Source organism: Hemiscyllium ocellatum, chromosome 4, assembly GCF_020745735.1.
Source record: "Hemiscyllium ocellatum isolate sHemOce1 chromosome 4, sHemOce1.pat.X.cur, whole genome shotgun sequence".
In the NCBI taxonomy this organism is placed as follows: domain Eukaryota; kingdom Metazoa; phylum Chordata; class Chondrichthyes; order Orectolobiformes; family Hemiscylliidae; genus Hemiscyllium; species Hemiscyllium ocellatum.
The window spans coordinates 15,627,559-15,646,943 of record NC_083404.1 but is presented as its reverse complement, the minus strand read 5'-3'; the positions used below and the strand labels follow the sequence as shown (position 1 = coordinate 15,646,943).

General features: G+C 42.0%; 1 protein-coding gene across 1 annotated transcript in view; it reads right to left on the bottom strand.

Moving 5' to 3' along the window:
• Positions 1-19,385, bottom strand: part of LOC132815300 (polyamine-modulated factor 1-binding protein 1-like) — a 318,458-nt gene that overhangs the window by 129,652 nt on the left and 169,421 nt on the right. The window contains exon 16 of the mRNA XM_060824144.1: positions 4,280-4,447. Coding sequence (XP_060680127.1) covers positions 4,280-4,447 — 168 coding nt within the window. The remainder of the gene's footprint in view (positions 1-4,279; positions 4,448-19,385) is intronic.

Here is a 19,385-nt window from a genome sequence, read left to right as displayed (position 1 = left end):
TTCAGTAAGATTTCCTCTCACTAAACTCCAATGAGTACAAGCCCAACCTACTAAATCTGTCTTTATAAGAAAAATTGTCTGTACTGAGATTAACCGAATGACTCTTACCCAGAGTATCTCAATGTCAATATATTTCCGTTTAGACTTTACCTGTGGTGCGTGAAGCACAAATTCTGGCTTTTACTCTAATTTTTTTCTCTGTTTTTAAATTACTCCTTATTTTATCATTTCCACCTGACTCCTATCCATAAGACCATCAACAATAAGAACAGGCCCCTTGAGCCTCATCTACCATTCAATAGGATCATGGCTAATCTAGATTCGAAACGTCAGCTCTTTTCTCTGCTTACAGATGCTGCCAGACCTGCTGAGATTTTCCAGCATTTTCTCTTTTGGTCTAAGATTCCTCACATCCACTTTCCTGCCTTTTCACTGTAACTCTTAATTCCACTACAAATCAATAATCTATCTATCTCAGCCTTAAAGATCCCAAGGATTTTGCCCTCAGTCTTTCTGTGGCAAGGATTTGCAAAGGCTGACAACTCTGTGAGAGAAGAAATTCACTCTCATTTCAGTCTTAAACTGGTACCCCTTATTCTGAGATTATGTCCCCTAGTCCTAGACTCTCCCAAGAGGGGAAAGATTCTTTCAGCATTTACCTTGTCAAGCTGATAAGAATCTTGCATGTTTCAATGAGATCATCTCTCATTCTTCTAAACTCCAGTGAGTAGAGTCCCAAACTGTTTAGGCTTTGCTCATAAAGACAATCCCTCATACCTGGGATCATCTTAGTGAATCTTCTCTGAACTGCCTCAAATGAAAAGATATCTTTCCTTAATAAGGGGACCAAAACTGCTCACAGTATTCCAGATGTGGTCTCATCAGCAACTTGTACAGTTGTAGTAAGACTTCCCTACTCTTATCAGGGCAGGCTGGTGGCTCTGTTGTTAGCACTGCTGCTTCACAGCACCAGGGAGCTAGGTTTGATTCCAGCCTCGTGACTGTATAGAGTTTGTATGTTCTCCTGTGTCTGTGTGAGCTTCTGCTAGGTACTCTGATTTCCTTCCACAATTCAAAGAAGTGCAGGTTAGGTGGATTGGCCATTCTAAATGGCCCTGTAGTGTCCAGGAAGTTGTAAATTAGATGAATTAGCCAATGTGGGATTATGGGGACAGGATAGGGGGCTAGGTCTGGGTGGAATGCTATTTGGAGGGTTGGTGCAAACTCAATGTTCCAAATGACCTCTTTCCGCACTGTAGGATTCGGTGATTCTATCCTCCAATCCTGTTGAAATAATGGACAACATTCCATTCAGCGGATTATCCACTGCACCTCTGTGTTCGCTTTCTATGTTTCATGCACAAATACAAGAAGAAGGAAACTTACTTAAGGTTGAGGAGTCAAGGATCAGTCAGGGCTGTAGAGGCTTACAAAGTAGCCAGGAAGGAATTGAAGAATGGAATTAGGAGAGCAAGAAGGGGACATTAAAAATGTTTAGCAGGTAAGATTAAGGAAAACCCTAAGGCAATCTACACTTATGTAAGGAATAAGAGGATGGCCAGAGTGAGGGTAGGGCCGATTAAGGATTGTGCAGGGAATTTGTGCCTGGAGTTGGAGGAAGTAGGGAAAGTTCTTAATGAATACTTTGCTTCAGTATTCACTACTGAGAGGGACCTTGATGTTTCTCAGGACAGCATGAAACAGGCTGATACGCTCAAACAGGTTGATGGTAAGAAGGAGGATGTGCTGAAAATGTTGAAAAATAAAGGACAGATAAGTCCCCTAGGCCAGACAGGATATACCTAAAGTTACTACAGGAAGTGAAGGAAGAGATTACTGCGCCTTTGGCGATGACCTTTGCATCGATGATTGCAGGTGGCAAGTATTATTCCCTTGTTCAAGAAATGGAATAGAGATAATCCTGGGAATTACAGACCAGTCAGTCTTACATCTGTGGTGAGCAAATTATTGGAGAGGATTCTGAGGGAAAGGATTTATGATTAATTGAAAAACCATAGTTTGATTACGGATAGCGAGCATGACTTTATGAGGGGCAGGTCATGACTTACAAGCCTTATAGAATTATTTGAGAATGTGACAAAACACATTGATGAAAACACAGTGGATGTGGCGTACATGGATGTTAGCAAGGCATTTCATAAGGTTCTCTATGATAGGTTCATTCAGAAAATAAGGAGGCATGGAATACAGGGAAATTTGGTTGCCTGTATACAGAATTGGCTGACCCATATAAGTGAGAGGCTGGTAGCAGATGGAAAATATTCAACCTGGAGCTTGGTGACCAGTGGTGTTCTACAGGGATCTGTTCTGGGACCTTTGTTCGTTGTGATTTTTATATATGAATTGGATGAGGAAGTGGAAGAATGGGTTAGTAAGTTTGTCGATGACACAAAGGTTGGTGGAGTGGTGGATAGTGTAGAGGACTCTTGTAGGTTGCAATGGAACATTGATGGTAAGTGGCAGATGGAGTTAAACCTGGAAAAATGTGAAGTGATTCATTTTGGAAGGTCAAATTTGAATACAGAACAGAGGATTAAAGGCACGATTCTTGGTAGTGTGCATGAGCAGAGGGATCTTGGGGTCCATGTTCATAGATCCCTCAAAGTTGCCACAGAAGTTGATAGGGTTGTTAAGAAGACTTATGGTGTATTGGCTTTCATTAGCAGGGGGATTGAGTTTAAGAGCCATGAGGTTGTGCTGCAGCTCTATAAAACCCTGGACCACACTTGGAATATTGTGTTCACTTCTGGTTGCCTCATTATAGAAAGGATGTGGAAGCTTTGGAGATGGTGCAGAGGAGATTTACCAGGATGCTGCTGGGACTAGAGGGCATGTCTTATGAAGAAAGGTTGAGGGAGCTAGGGCTATTCTCATTGGAGTGAAGAAAGATGAGAGGTGACTTGATATAGGTGCACAAGATGATGAGAGGCATAAATAGAGTGAATCATCAGAGACTTTTTCCCAGGGCAGAAATGGCTATCACAAGGGGGTATAATTTTAAGGTGATTGGAGGAAGGCTTAGGAGAGATGTCAGAGGTCAGTTCTTTACACAGAGCGTGGTGGCTGCATGGAATGCATGGCCAGTGATGCCTGATAGATTAAGAACATTTAATCTAATCTTGGATAGGCACATGAATGATTGTAAAATGTAGGTTTTATAGTTCAGTTTGATCTTAGAGTAGGATAAAAAATTGGCACAACATCCAGGGCCAAAGGACCGGTACTGTCCTATGTTCTACGTCCCCCAATTCCCTTTGTGTTGCATTTTTGTCCACTTTTCACCACTTAAATAAAATTCGGTTTTTAGATTAGATTACTTAGATTACTTACAGTGTGGAAACAGGCCCTTCGGCCCAACAAGTCCACACCGACCCGCAACCCACCCATACCCCTACATATACCCCTTACCTAACACTACGGGCAATTTAGCATGGCCAATTCACCTGACACTTATTTAGCATGGCCAATTCACAATAGACACTTCTGTTCAACTCAGCCAACCATGTTCCCAACTGGACCAACTTGCCTGCATTAGCCCATAATCCCTCTAAAACTTTCCTATTCATGTACCTGTCCACATATCTTTTAAATGTTATAACTATATCTTTTAATCTCCCTTCTAAAATGAACAAATTCACATTTTCCCATATTATGTTCCATTTAGTCAACTTTTTGCCAACTTACTTAGCCAATCAAAACCTCTCAGTAAACTGATTGTATCCCTCTCACAACCTGTCTTTCCACCTATTTTTGTGTTGTCTGAAAATGTGGCTGCGGCATACTTCCCTACTTCATCCAAATCATTAATATGTATCTTTAAACAGTTGTGGTCCCAGAATTGATCTCTGTCCACTGGTTACCACCCTGGTAATAGGTTGCTAACTTGAATAAGAACGCTGTATATCTACTCACTGTTTCCTGCCCATTAGCCAATTCTCTATCTGTGTCAATATATTACCTCCAACACTGTGGGCTTTTATCTTATGGCTCAACCTTTTGTGTATTTCCTTGTTGGATGCCTTTTGGAAGCCCAAATACAATACATCTATTGGTTCTCCTCTATCCAATCTGTTTGAGGATCCTTGAAAACCTACAATTAAATACTCAGTAGACGTGTTTAATATCCTTCTGGCCCCCTTTTATCCTTGCTGCCAGTAACCTGGTTCCAGCTTGTCTTAAGTGGAGCACATCCCAATGGTTCTATTTCTTTGTGTCACAATAATGCTGGTGTTCAGTGAAACAGGAAACTATAGTATACCTCTTCAGCATGGTTTTTTGTCTTTATCTCAGCTGTAGACATCTTGAATTGAAAGTCTTTGGCGTGAGACTTCTCTTTCAGTAGCTCTTCACAGACATTATGATATTTATGTTGTAGCTGTTTCAACTCTTCTTCCAGTGCAGATATATGACTTTCCTGGTCCTTAATCTGAAAGCATCAAGGCATTCCACTTATTGTAATGAGAATATAATGGGAACTAACATGCTTTACAGTCTATTATTCTCACTTGGAATGATTAATTTTAAAAGTCACAGGAAAGTGAGTTACAATTCAAACAAACTTCTCATTTCATTGATCCAAATGATCTTTGACATCTCAGTTTATGTATGTCAGTTCAGGCATTGGCTCACAGCACCAAACTGTATCAGGATAATTTAAAAATACTTTTCTAGCAATATAAGGTCTAAGATTTCAAATGCTCTCATTTATAGAGTCATACAGTACAGAAATAGACACTTCTGTTCAACTCAGCCAACCATGTTCCCAACTGGACCAACTTGCCTGCATTAGCCCATAATCCCTCTAAAACTTTCCTATTCATGTACCTGTCCACATATCTTTTAAATGTTATAACTATATCTGCATCTACCACTTCCTCTGGCAGTTCATTCCAGAAATGAATCACCCTCTGTACAAAAAAGTTGCCCCCTTAGGTCCCTTTTCAAGCTTTCTCCTCTCACGTTAAAAATGTGCCCAAAAACCAAATCAAAAATTCCTGGAAAGGCTCAGCAGGTGTGTCAGCATTTGTGGAGAGAAATCAGAGATAAAGTTTTAAGTTGAGTGAAAATTCCTCAGATTTCTCTCCAGAGATGCTGCCAGACCTGCACAACTTTTCCAGCAATTTTTTGTTTTTGTTTCTGATTTACAACATCCATAGTTCTTTCAGCTTTCAAAGATATGCCCACCCCAAGGAAAAGACATTTGCTATTCACCTTATCTGCGCAACCTCCTAATTTTATAACATGTAACATGTAATATCCCTACAATCTCTCTGCTCAGAACACTATAAGGTCACTTTTCCACCTCTTACATTCCAGTGAAAAACATCCCAGTTTTTCCAGCCTCTCCTTACTGGTGGAGAGAAGTGTGAAAAGGTCACACTGATGCATAGCTATAACCAAGGCTGACATATACAGTTAAAAGGTTTAGACTAAAAATTTAGTCTGTATCTAATCATGGTAAACCTGACCTAAAAAAGCTCAATCTGAATGTATGATAGGAAAGAGTCCCATTCTGAAAACCATCATCTCACCAATACCAAAAAAAGTTGAGAAACATTTAGGAGTGAATGGTTTAAATTCTTTCCTTGAGCACAATGCTCAATAAGTTTTGTGTAGCCTTATAGATGCACTGCTAACCCAACAAAATTCTAGCATCAGCTTAACCCTCTGCTTCTTTTGTGGGCTTACAGTCAGGTAAACATTTGCAAATCAGATACTGCTGTATAAAGCAGCATTTGTCTGAAATTGAATGTCACGCACGCCTCTATGACGGCCCTCAGCCACAGGAACATTTGCACTCATTTTAGCCTCTAGATTTTACTGCTCCCAGAAAGAAGGAAATCTATCTCGGTGTCACTGAGATTTTATAAGCAACTCACCTACTAGACTTGTTGTCACTGCTCTTATATTCAAAATTCCATTCTTAATCCACTCCTCCGTTCCTGTGTAAAATCTTGGGAAATCCCTACTTTTGGTTTCTTTGTTAATTAAAGGAACCCAAACATGATGACTGATTGATTGTAAATTAGTGTCATTTCTGATTGTGATAGAATAATCTCACTTGTGATACATTCTGGTTACAAGAGACTGACAGGTGAATGATGGAAAATTAGGCCTTCATTTACAGTGTTTTATTGACCCCAATTGCTTCAAGGGAACTGAATATCAATAACTAATGTACATCAGAAATTTAGCAAAGTGCCACACAGATGGTGTGAAAACTTAAAGGCAAAGACTTGTAGAATCCTTGACCTAGATTGTGTTGAGACAAATTACTTGAGTATCAAGCCCACCATATTTTTCTTGCTTTAGTCAACTTTAGCCTTAGAATGAGTTTTTGAGTTAATACATATCAGAGCAAGTGTCATCAACAATTCTGAGATTCTGACCTGCTTGGATGGGTACAGGTGCCTTTTGCAGTTGAATTGTGAAATTAACAGCAAGATAATTATGAGATTAAATCAGCTTCCATAAAGGTTTCAATGAAACAAGCATATAAGAAAGTGTGTTCTGAGCAGAGAGATTGGAGGGATATTACATGTTACATTAACAGATCATGACTGGGAGAATTCACTTCTGATCAAGACGTAAACAATAATACTGTTGCACTTCGATACTATTGCTCAGATATCAGCATGTACTGAATATTACTTGTACTAAATAAAACAAAACACAATCATGAATTCAGGTATCAGTCTGAATCATTTCAGATCTGAAGAATAAAACAGTTATTGACTCTAATGCCCCTGAATTCCAATGCTTGCCAAAGGTCACTTGTGAATAATGACACAACATAACTACTTATAAAAATTGAAAGTTCATTTACTAACTCCATTTCACTTTTTTGATTAATTTTGAGATTATCCACTTCTGCTTCTAATTCAGACATGTGGTAGTTTAATTTAACCAAATGCCTTTGTTGCTTCTGATACTGGCTCTGTTTCTCATTGACCTCATCCCTTAAAGTCCTTACTAAATCCTCTTGCTGTTGAAACGACAACATAAATAACAACGCTATTAAAACATTAAAAGAACTAAATAAAATAAATAATTTATATTTCAGAGCTTGTTTTGAAGTCACTACCAAGTTATCTTAAATGACAAATCTATTAAAGTAGACTGACAATCGATATTGCAATAGGAAAGATGTAACTGTTCTGGAAATGTGCATGCATTCAAAGAGAATTGTGATGCTGCTCGGGAGAAAGATTTCGTGTAACCTTCTGTTGGTGATGTGGATCTTGCTGCTAGCTGGCTAGCCAGTGAAATACCAGGAATACACCAACTAGCAAAGACCTGTTTGGTCTTCCATCAATTGGGTAGTTCCAAGGCCACTGGAGGGTCTTTCTCTGGGTTTAGATTTCGAGGGTAGATGTCCTGCTTGCGAGCAATTGCTATGTCAGAGGCTGTTGCTGCTACTAGAAGGGAAATGCACAGTCTAAAGATCTAGGAGTCAAATGAATGAATTGTGGGTAGGGGAGTATCTGAGAGTGAGCAACATGAGACGAGAGGATGAAATGGAGAATACAACCAAGGGTTAGAACTGGCTGTCTGTGCTCAATGCCTGTGCTCTGTAACAGGCACCAAGTGCCTTTTAACAAGTGCGCCCATCAATGAAACAAAAAACAGCCACACTCCTTTTGCTTCTGGGAAGTTTGTTGTTTATAGGTTTGCTTTCCACTTGTTTCATGGACTTTTCAAAGGTTCCAACTGACAATGGGGCAGGAAGTTTGACTATAAACCTTCTGCCCCCCTAAACTAAATTCTAATGGAGGTAGGAAAGGGGTGGAGATCAGATACAATTCCTCCCCTCCCCAATGAAAGATTTGACATGCCTTCTATCTTCATCACGTGTCGCAGCATAACACTACCAAAAACTTATAACATCATCCACTTTTGAGGGCTTTCAAGCAGTATTTAAAAAAAAGTCATTCAACTATCACTTGATGTAACTTTGAATGAAAAGTAATCTTTCAGCAATAAGTTGCTGTTAATTGCAATGAAAGGCAATCACATTGCTGTAAAGATTTTGCCAAGAGGTGCGAGGGAGGAGTGAAGGACTTCTGGTAAATTTTTAAGTGCATGAGATCTAAACCCAAGACCCTACACCGTAGGGCCTCCTCTAAGAGTCTGTAAACTAGTTAAGTTTTCAGGTTTCTTTTTTTTCTTCTCTTCCTTTGTTTAGTTCTGTGTGGGCTTTCAGAGTAGCGGGATATGGATGTTAGGGCAGTTGCATTTCCTCCTGCAGAATGTGGCAGGTGAGAGACACTTCACATGTCTCTGCTGACTACATCTGCGGGAAGTGCACCCAACCCCAGCTCCTCAAAAACCAAGTTAGGGAACTGGAGCTGGAGCTGGATGAACTACGGATCATTTGGGAGGCTGAGGGGGAAGTTGAGAAGATGTACAGGGAGGTGGTCACTCCCCAGACACAGGATAAGGACAGCTGGGTTACTGTCAGGGGGAGGAAAGGGAACCGATGGTCATAGCAGGGATCCCCTGTGGCTGTTCCCCTCAGCAATAAGTACACCGTTTTGGATAGTGCTGGTGGGGACAGCCTACCAGAGGAAAGCTATAGTTGTTGGATCTCTGGCACTGAGCCTGGCACTGTGGCTCAGAAGGGAAGGGGGGAGGGAATAGAAAAGCGCTAGTGGTAGGGGACTCAATAGTTAGACGGATTGACAGGAGGGTTTGTGGACAGGAACGGGGTATGTTGCCTCCCTGGTGCCAGGGTCTGGGAAGTTGCTAATCGGGTTTACAAAATTCTGAAGGGGGAGGGCGAGCAGCCAGAAATTGTGGTATGTATTGGCACCAATGATATAGCCAGGAAAGGGATTGAGGATTTGAAAAGTGACTACAGAGAGTTCGGTTTGGAAGCTGAAGAGCAGGACAAGTAGAGTGGTAATCTCAGGTTTGATACCATTGCCAAGAGGTAGCGAGATGAGGAACAGTCAGCAAATACAGCTTAACACGTGGCTGCGAGGCTGGTGCAGGAGGGAGGGCTTCAGATACCTAGACCATCGGGATGCCTCCTGGGGAAGGTGGGACCTGTATATGAAGGACAGGTTGCACCTGAACTGGAGGGGCACAAATGTCCTGGGTGGGAGATTTGCTTGTGCAATTTGGGAGGGTTTAAACTAGTTTGGCAGGGGGGTGGGAATCAGAGCCGCATATCTGAGAGAGGGGCAGTTGCAGACAGAACAGTGACAGGATATATTGAAGCTATCAGGAAGGTTTCTCACGTGATGAAACATAGGGATCGGTTAAAATGTGTCTGCTTTAATGCAAGGAGTGTCTGGAATAAGAGTGACAAACTTAGAGCATGGATCAGTACTTGGGGCTATGATGTTGTGGCCATAACGGAGACGTGGATTTCACAGGGGCAGGAATGGTTGCTTGACGCTCCAGGGTTTAGAACGTTTAAAAAGAACAGGGAGGGTGGAAAAAGAGGAGGGGGTGTAGCATTGCCAATCAGAGAGTGCATCACAGCTACAGAAACGAAGGTTGTTGAGGAAGGTTTGTCTAATGAGTCAGCATGGGTGGAAATTAGGAACAGCAAGTGTACAGCCATCGCATTGGGGATTTTCTACAGACCACCTAATAACAGTAGAGAGATTGAAGATCGCATAGGCAGGCAGATTCTAGAAAAATGCAAAAGTAGCAGCGTTGTCGTTATGGGTGATTTCAACTTACCCAATATCAATAGACAATAGACAATAGGTGCAGGAGTAGGCCATACAGTCCTTCGAGCCTGCACCGCCATTCAATATGATCATGGCTGATCATTCCTAATTAGTATCCTCTTCCTGCCTTATCTCTATAACCCTTGATTCCACTATCTTTGAGAGCTCTATTCAACTCTTTCTTAAATTAATCCAGAGACTGGGCCTCCACTGCCCTCTGGGGGAGAGCATTCCACACAGCCACCACTCGCTGGGTGAAGAAGTTTCTCCTCATCTCTGTCCTAAATAGTCTACCCTGTATTTTTAAGCCACCCATCAGCGGAAACATGTTTCCTGCTGCCAAAGTGTCCAATCCTTTCATAATCTTATATGCCTCAATCAGATCCCCTCTCAGTCTTCTAAACTCAAGGGTATACAAGCCCAGTCGCTTCAGTCTTTCAGTGTAAGGTAATCCCACCATTCCAGGAATTGACCTTGTGAACCTACGCTGCACCCCCTCAATAGCCAGAACGTCTTTCCTCAAATTTGGAGTCCAGAACTGCACACAGTACTCCAGGTGTGGTCTCACCAGGGCCCTGTACAGCTGCAGAAGCACCTCTTTGCTTCTATATTCAATTCCTCTTGTTATGAAGGCCAGCATGCTATTAGCCTTCTTCACTACCTGCTGTACCTGCATGCTTGCCTTCATTGACTGGTGTACAAGAACACAAAGAACTCTCTGTACTGCCCCTTTACCTAAATTGATTCCATTGAGGTAGTAATCTGCCTTCCTGTTCTTGCCGCCAAAGTGGATAACCATAAATTTATCCACATTAAACTGCATCTGCCATGCATCTGCCCACTCACCTAACTTGTCCAGGTCACTCTGTAATCTCCTAACATCCTCATCACATTTCACCCTGCCACCCAGCTTTGTATCATCATCAAATTTGCTAATGTTATTGCTGATACCATCTTCTATATCATTAACATATATTGTAAATAGCTGCGGTCCCAGCACGGATCCCTGCAGTACCCCACTGGTCACTGCCTGCCATTCCGAAATGGAGCCGTTTATCACTATCCTTTGTTTCCTATCAGCCAACCAATTTTCAATCCAAGTCAGTACTTTGCCCCCAATACCATGTGGCCTAATTTTACTCACTAACCTCCTGTGTGGGACTTTATCAAAAGCTTTCTGAAAGTCCAGGTACACTTCATCTACTGGATCTCCCTCGTCCATCTTCAGAGTTACATTCTCAAAAAAATTCAAGAAGATTAGTCAAGCATGATTTCCCCTTCATAAATCCATGCTAACTCTGTCCTATTCTGTTACTACTATTCAGATGTGCCATAATTTCATCCTTTATAATAGACTCCAGCATCTTTCCCACCACTGAGGTCAGACTAACTGGTCCATAATTTCCTGCTTTCTCTCTCCCACCTTTCTTAAAAAGTGGTATAACATTAGCCACCCTCCAATCCTCAGGAACCTACCCCGAATCTATCGAACTCTGGAAAATAATCACCAACGCATCCACGATTTCCTGAGCCACCTCCTTCAGTACCCTGGGATGTAGTTCCATAGTTCCCTTTATTCAACAGAGGTACTGTCACTTCTGACTGTACACTCTCCCTCTCAAATTGCAGATTGAAGCTTAATGTATTATGGTCACTACTTCCCAATGGTTCCTTCACTTCAAGGTCTCTGACCAATTCTGGTTCGTTACACAATACCAGATCCAGAATTGCCTTCTCCCTGGTCGGCTCCAGCACCAGCTGCTCTAAGAATCCATCTGAGGCACTCCACAAAGTCTCTTTCTTGAGGTCCAAAACTATCCTGATTCTCTCAGTCTGCCTGCATGTTAAAATCTCCCATAACAACTGCAGTAACATTTTTGCAATAGGCCAATTTCAGCTCCTGATTCATTTTACATCCGACATCCAGACGACTGTTTGGGGGCGTGTAGATGACTCCCAAAAGGATCTTTTTACCCTTAGTATTTCGCAGCTCTATCCACACTGACTCGACATCCCTTGACTCTAGGTCCCCCCGCGCAAGGGACTGAATATCCTCCCTTACCAACAAGGCCAATATCAACTGGAACCTCCTCAGGGCAGATGGTTTGGATGGAGCCATTTTTGTCAGGTGTGTTCAGAAGGGTTTCCTTACTCAGTACGTAGATAGACCAACGTGAGGAGAGGCCATTTTGGATTTGATGCTCGGCAACGAGCCAGGACAGGTGTCAGATCTCACTGTGGGAGAGCACTTTTGTGAAAGTGATCACAACTGCCTCACATTTAGCATAGCCTTGGAGACTGAAAGGTGCAGTTTCCGAGCGAAGATATTTAATTGGGGAAAAGGAAATTATGACGCTATCAAACAGGAGTTGGAAGTACAGACTGGGAGCAATTGTTCCACAGAAAGGGCATAGCAGACATGTGGAGACTATTTAAGGAGCAGTTGTTGTGAGTGATGCACAAATTTGTTCCTCTGAGACAGGTAAGAAGGGGTAAGATTAAGGAAGCTTGGATGACGAAAACAGAGGAAGGAAGAAGGCAGCTTACTTAAGGTGGAGGAAGCAAGGATCTAGAACAGCTTTAGAGGATTACAGGCTTGCTAGAAAGGAGCTCAGAAATGGACTGAGGAGAGCCAGGAGGGGCTACGATAAAGGCTTGGTAAGACGTATTAGGGAGAACCCAAAGGCATTTTACTCATACATGAGGGATAAGAGAATGCTCAGGGAGAAGATACGGCAGATCAGGGATAGCAGAGGGAACTTGTGCGTGGAGTCTGATCAGAACGGGGAAGCCCTAAATGAGCTTTTTGCTTCGGTTTTCACCAAGGAAAGGGAACTTATTGTAAATGAAAACTTAGAGGAGCTGGGACACAGTCTTGACCAGATCAAGATTGATGAAGTTGATGTGCTCGAAATTTTGGAAAACATGATGATTGATAAGTACCCAGGGCCAGACCAGATTAATCCTAGGCTGCTCCGTGAAGCGAGAAAGGAGATTGCTAAGCCACTGGCATGGATATTTGTCTCCTCAGTCTCCATGGGAGTCGTACCGGAGGATTGGAAGGAGGCGAATGTTGTTCCGATTTTCAAGAAGGGTAATAGGGAAATCCCTGGCAATTACAGACCAGTCAGTCTTACGTCTGTGGTCAGAAAAGTTGTGGAAAGAATTCTGAGGGTTAGGATTTATGATCATTTAGCAAAGCATAGTGGGATTAAAGGCAGTCAGCATGGCTTTGTGAGGGGCAAGTCATGCCTCACAAATCTTATTGATTTCTTTAAGGAGGTGTCAAGACAGGTTGACGATGGTAGAGCAGTGGATGTGGTGTATATGGACTTCAGCAAGGCATTTGATAGGGTTCCCCATGATAGGTTCATTCATAAAATCAGGAAGTATGGGATACAGGGAGGTTTGGCTATCTGGATTCAGAATTGGCTGGCTGACAGAAGGCACAGAGTGGTTTTAGATGGAAAATATTCTGCCTGGAGGACAGTGTTGAGTGGGGTCCCGCGGGGCTCTGTTCTTGGGCCTCTACTCTTTGTAGATTTTATAAATGACTCGGATGAGGAGGTTGAGGGGTGGGTTAGTAAATTTGCAGATGACACAAAGGTTGGAGGTGTCGTCGATAGTATAGAGGGCTACTGCAGGCTGCTGCGCACATAGACAGGATGCAGACCTGGGCTGAGAAATGGCAGATGGAGTTCAACCTGGATAAACACGAAGTGATGCATTTTGGATTGCTGAACATAGGATTAAAGACAGGATTCTTGGCAGAGTGGAGGAACAGAGGGATCTGGGTGTGCAAGTACATAGATCCCTCAAAGTTGCCACCCAAGTGGATAGGGTTGTTAAGAAAGCATGTGGTGTTTTGACTTTCATTAACAGGGGTATCGAGTTTAAGAGCCGTGAGGTTTTTGCTGCAGTTCTACATGTCCCTGGTGAGACCACACTTGGAATATTGTGTCCAGGTCTGGCCGCCCTACTATAGGAAAGATACAGAGTGTTTGGAGAGGGTGCAAAGAAGGTTTACCAGAATGCTGCCTGGACTGGAGGGCTTGCCTTATGAAGAAAGGTTAAATAAGCTCGGACTTTTCTCTCTGGAGAGAAGGAGGAAGAGAGGAGACCTGATTGAGGTGTACAAAATAATGAGAGGAATAGAGAGAGTCAATAGCCAGAGACTTTTCCCCAGGGCAGGATTGACTGGTACGAGAAGTCACAGTTTGAAGATATTAGGAGGAAGGTATAAAGGAGACATCAGAGGTCGGTTCTTTATGCAGAGAGTTGTGAATGCATGGAATGCACTGCCAGTTGAGGTGGTGGTAGCAGAGTCATTGGGGATATTTAAGCGACTGCTGGACAAGCACATGGATAGCAGTGAGTTGAGGGGTACGTAGGTTAAGTTACTCTAACTAACATTAGGATTAAGTCTCGGCACAACATCGTGGGCCTAAGGGCCTGTTCTGTGCTGTACTTTTCCATGTTCTATGTAAAGTGGGTATTGACTGGCACTATTGTCATTAATTAATATTGAATCTAATTTTGCAGTACATGAGTATTTGTAGTCAGCATCATTTGATTCTCCTTCAGCAGTAAAACTGAACAAGTAGAGAAACTAAGACAAAACTAAGTCTAAGTTCCACACGTCAGTTAACATAAGTAATAATGCACACTGGACGTTTCTTCGTCCAAACTGATGAACTGTGGAAACAGTTTAACAAGCAATGCATAGATCTTGCAGTGTGTGCGTGAACACATTTGCCTCTCTTTCCTCCCTGCATGTAGGTGGACAAGTGTAAATGCTCCTGATGAAATCTTGATGTGATAGTGGTACCACTATCTTTAAACTCTAGCCCCTACCTCCACAAAAGTCGTTCCCTGTTCAACTTACTGTTCGTCTCCCAGAAGGATAAATAAATAGATGAATGCATGTGTTCTCTTAATTGAGAAAATTTGAGTTTTTGATTTAATTTTTACCATAAGATTTCAAGAATTACATATGTGACAATTCGATGGAAATCTGCAAGTGTATAAAAGTATATTAGCCCTGGAGAATAAATTTGTGAATTAATATATTTGCAACATCCATGCATCATAAAGCCAATAAAAAGATTATTGAGATTATAATGAACATTGGAACTTCATATATTTCATTTTTGTTAATTAGGATTGGATTGTCACGGGCATTTTTCAAACTGGGTTGCACAAACTGACCAATCAGTTGCAGAGTAGCAAACTTGTGGTAAAAGCAAGTCTGACATCTGAACAGTGTGGTTGGGATTGGGGCTGGGGTGGGGGAGCGGTGTGATGGTGGGAAAGAATGTTGTTGGCAGAGCTACAACAGTAGAAGGGGGTGCAACCCTGGACTAAGCCCCCTTCCAAATGATTGTGTTTCTGCTGGAAAGACATCTCAATTAATATGAAATTGTGGAATGATCATAGAAGAAGGAATCTGCAGTCAGATTGGAGTTCACTGGCAGATTCTTGTTGGAGTCTGAACAACATGGAATATGGCGAGATTTGAGTGAGAAGTTTGGCAAGGAATATCTCAATGTTAGGAGCTTTTTGCTTCATTTTTTCATGCATTTGCAAGCAGTGTAGTAAGTTTCTTCCTTGCTCATTGCTGAGTTGCCAATTATGGGGGATAATTGCTTGTTAAAGTTCAACATGCCTTTGTAACATTCAACTTGATATCTGATCAAATGTATCAAACTTCAAATGTTCCTTCAGCTTGTTGCTTGCTCCGTAGCATCACAATGCACAATCTATAGGCACCAGTTTCCAAACACATTGACTTTCAGCAAATGCCAACCCTTCACAATCATCCTGGCATGTCTCCAAGACACTTTCAGGCTATTCCCTATCATTTCTGTCAGTACAATGTTAATAAATGCCAAGTCATCCATTTGCAGAGGGAGCTGGGTGTCCTTGTGTATGAATCACAGAAGGTTAGTCTGCAGGTGCAACAGATAATAAAGAAGGCAAATGGAATTTTGTCCTTCATTGCTAAAGGGATTGAGTTTAAAAGCAGAGAGGTTATGTTGCAGCCATATAAGTTGTTGGTGAGGCCACACCTAGAGTACTGTGTGCAGTTTTGGTCTCCCTACTTGAGAAAGGATGTACTAGCATTAGAGGGGGTACAGAGGAGGTTCACTAGGGTTGATGCTGGAGTTGAGGGGGTTAGCTTAAGAGGATAGACCAAGTGGACTGGGATTACAATCATTGGAATTTAGAAGAATGAGGGAAGATCTTATGGAAACATATAAAATTATGAAGGGTATAGAGAAGAGTTTTTTATATTCCTCTGTTCTTATGTTCACACCTCTGTTTTGAATTCCATCTGCAACTTATTTAGCAATTCCATTAGTCCATCTATATCATGCTGCACTCAATTAGCATCATCTTGACTATTGCCATAACTTAAAGTTTGGTATCATTAGCAATTGTGAAATTTTACTCTAAATTCCAATGTTCAAATCCAGAGAAAAGCAGCAATGACAAAATCATTGTTTTGGAAGATTTAATTATTCTTAGGAAAATAGAGATTTACAGCACAGAAGGAGGCCACGCAACTTGCATTTGCATGGGCTGACAAGTTACAATTAAGCCTAGTCCCATTTTCCAGCTCTTAATCCACAGCTTGAAAGGTGCTTTGAACATATAAACATGGAAAACAAGTAGGCCACTCAGCCCTTCGAACCTGTTCCGCTATCTAACAATATCATAGCTGATCTGCTTTTAACCTCAACTCTATATTCCTGCATACCTCTAATAATTTTTAATCCCCTTGGTAATCAAGAATTATTTTAGCTCTGCTTTAAAATTTTTAAAGATTCTGCATCCAATGTCTTTTAACAAAGAAAATTCCAGAAACACTCAATCCTCAGAGAAAAATCCTCATCTGTCTTAAATAAGTAACCCTTTATTTTTAATCTGTGACTCCTAGTTCTAGATTCTCCCACAATAGGAAATACCCTTCTCACATCTACCCAATCCAATCCCCTCAGGATCTTCTGTGTTAATTATTAATTAAGTCACTTCAACAGCACATTCAGTAAGTTTTAAATGTTATCAGATTTCAGGGAGTAAGCTCTCGATTCCTACAATCCTCTCAAATAAAACAAATGCCCCTCAGGTCTCTTCTAAACCTCCTAGTTCTTATTCAAACTCTGAGCCCCTGGTTTTGGACCTTTTAACCACAGAATCATAAAATTGTTATCGTGCAGGAGGCCATTCTTCCCATCTGTTCTGGCTCTCTGAGCAATTCAACAGGATGCCTATCTCCTGCCTTTTCTCTGTAACCACGTCTATTCCAATAATCACCTACTACTCTCTTGAATGTCTCAATTGAACCTGTCTCCAGTATACTTCCAGGTCATGCATTCCAAAATCAGACCACTCTTTGTATGAGGAATCTTTTCCTCATTTCATATTTGCCCTTTTTGCAAAATATTTTAAATCTGTGTCCTCTGGTTCTCAATCCTCTTTTGGGCAGGAGCACTTTCTTCCTATCCACTTTATCCAGATCCCTCATGAATGAAGGGGACAGAACCTTCCTATCCACTCTATCTAAACCCATTTAATGATTTCTACAGTCATAGACAGATGGAGATAAGAGAATAGAATTTCTGAAATACATTTTGGAGTCCTTCCTTTCAAATATATTTGTAGGTTTACAAATGGAGGGAAATGTTAACTCGAAGAGTTCAGCTAAATAGAGGTGAGCAGTATGTAAATGTACCTACTAGAGAAGGTGCAAAACTTGACCTACTCTTGGGAAATAAGGCAGGGCAGATGACTGAGATGTCAGTGGGGGAGCACTTTGGGGCCAGCGACCATAATTCTATTTGTTTTAAAATACTGATGGAAAAGGTTAGACCAGATCTAAAAGTTGAAGTCCTAAATTGGAGAAAGGCCAATTTTGACCGTATTAGGAAAAAACTTTTGAAAGCTGATTGGAGGCAGATGTCCGCAGGTAAAGGGACGGCTAGAAATGGAAAGCCTTCAGAAGTGAGATAACAAGAGTCCAGAGAATGTATATTCCTGTCAGGGTGAAAGGGAAGGCTGATAGGTATAGGGGATGCTGAATGGCTAAAGAAATTGAGGATTGGGTTAAGAAAAAGAAGGAAGCATATGTCAGGTATAGACAGGATACATCAAGTGAATCCTTAGAACAGTATAAAGAAAGTCGGAGTATACTTAAGAGGGAAATCAGGATGGCAAAACGGGAACATGAAATAGCTTTGGCAAAGGACAAAAGGGTAACTAGGGAGAGAATAGGGCCCCTCAAAGATCAGCAAGGCGGCCTTTGGGTGGAGCTACAGAAAATGGGGGAGATTCTAAATAAATATTTTGCATCTGTATTTACTGTGGAAAAGGATCTGGAAGATATAGACTGTAGGGAAATAGATGGTGACATCTTGCAAAATGTCCAGATTACAGAGGAGAAGTGCTGGATGTCTTGAAATGGTTAAAAGTGGTTAGTGGGCGGCACGGTGGCACAGTGGTTAGCACTGCTGCCTCACAGCGCCTGAGACCCGGGTTCAATTCCCGACTCAGGCGACTGACTGTGTGGAGTTTGCACATTCTCCCCGTGTCTGCGTGGGTTTCCTCCGGGTGCTCCGGTTTCCTCCCACAGTCCAAAGATGTGCGGGTCAGGTGAATTGGCCATGCTAAATTGCCCGTAGTGTTAGGTAAGGAGTAAATGTAGGGGTATGGGTGGGTTGCGCTTCGGCGGATCGGTGTGGACTTGTTGGGCCGAAGGGCATGTTTCCACACTGTAAGTAATCTAACCTAATCTAAATCCCCAGGACCTGATCAGGTGTACCCGAGAACTCTGTGGGAAGCTAGAAAAGTGATTGCTGGGCCTCTTGCTGAGATATTTGAATAATCAATAGTCACAGATGAGGTGCCGGAAGACTGGAGGTTGGCAAATGTACTGCCACTGTTTAAGAAGGGTGGTAAAGACAAGCCAGGGAACTATAGTCCAGTGAGCCTGACCTCGGTGGTGGGCAAGTTGTTGGAGGGAATCCTGAGGGACAGGATGTACATGTATTTGGAAAGGCATGGATTGATTCGGGATAGTCAACATGGCTTTGTGCTTGGGAAATCATGTCTCACAAACTTGATTGAGTTTTTTGAAGAAGTAACAAACAAGATTGATGAGGGCAGAGCAGTAGATGTGATCTATATAGACTTCTGTAAGGCATTTGACAAGGTTCCCCATGGGAGACTGATTAGCAAAGTTTGATCTCATGGAATACAGGGAGAACTAGCCATTTGGGTACAGAACTAGCTCAAAAGTAGAAGACAGGGGATGGTGATGGAGGGTTGTTTTTCAGACTGGAGGCCTGTGACCAGTGGAGTGCCACAAGGATCGGTGCTGGGTCCTCCACTTTTTGTCATTTAGATAAATGATTTGGATGCGAACATAAGAGGTACAGTTAGTAAGTTTGCAGATTACACCAAAATTGGAGGTGCAGTGGACAGCGAAGAGGGTTATCTCAGATTACAAGAGGATCTGGACCAGATGGGCTGAGAAGTGGCAGATAGAGTTTAATTCAGATAAATGTGAGGTGTTGCATTTTGGGAAAGCAAATCTTAGCAGGACTTATACACTTAATGGTAAGGTCCTAGGGAATGTTGCTGAACAAAGAGACCTTGGAGTGCAGGTTCATAGCTCCTTGA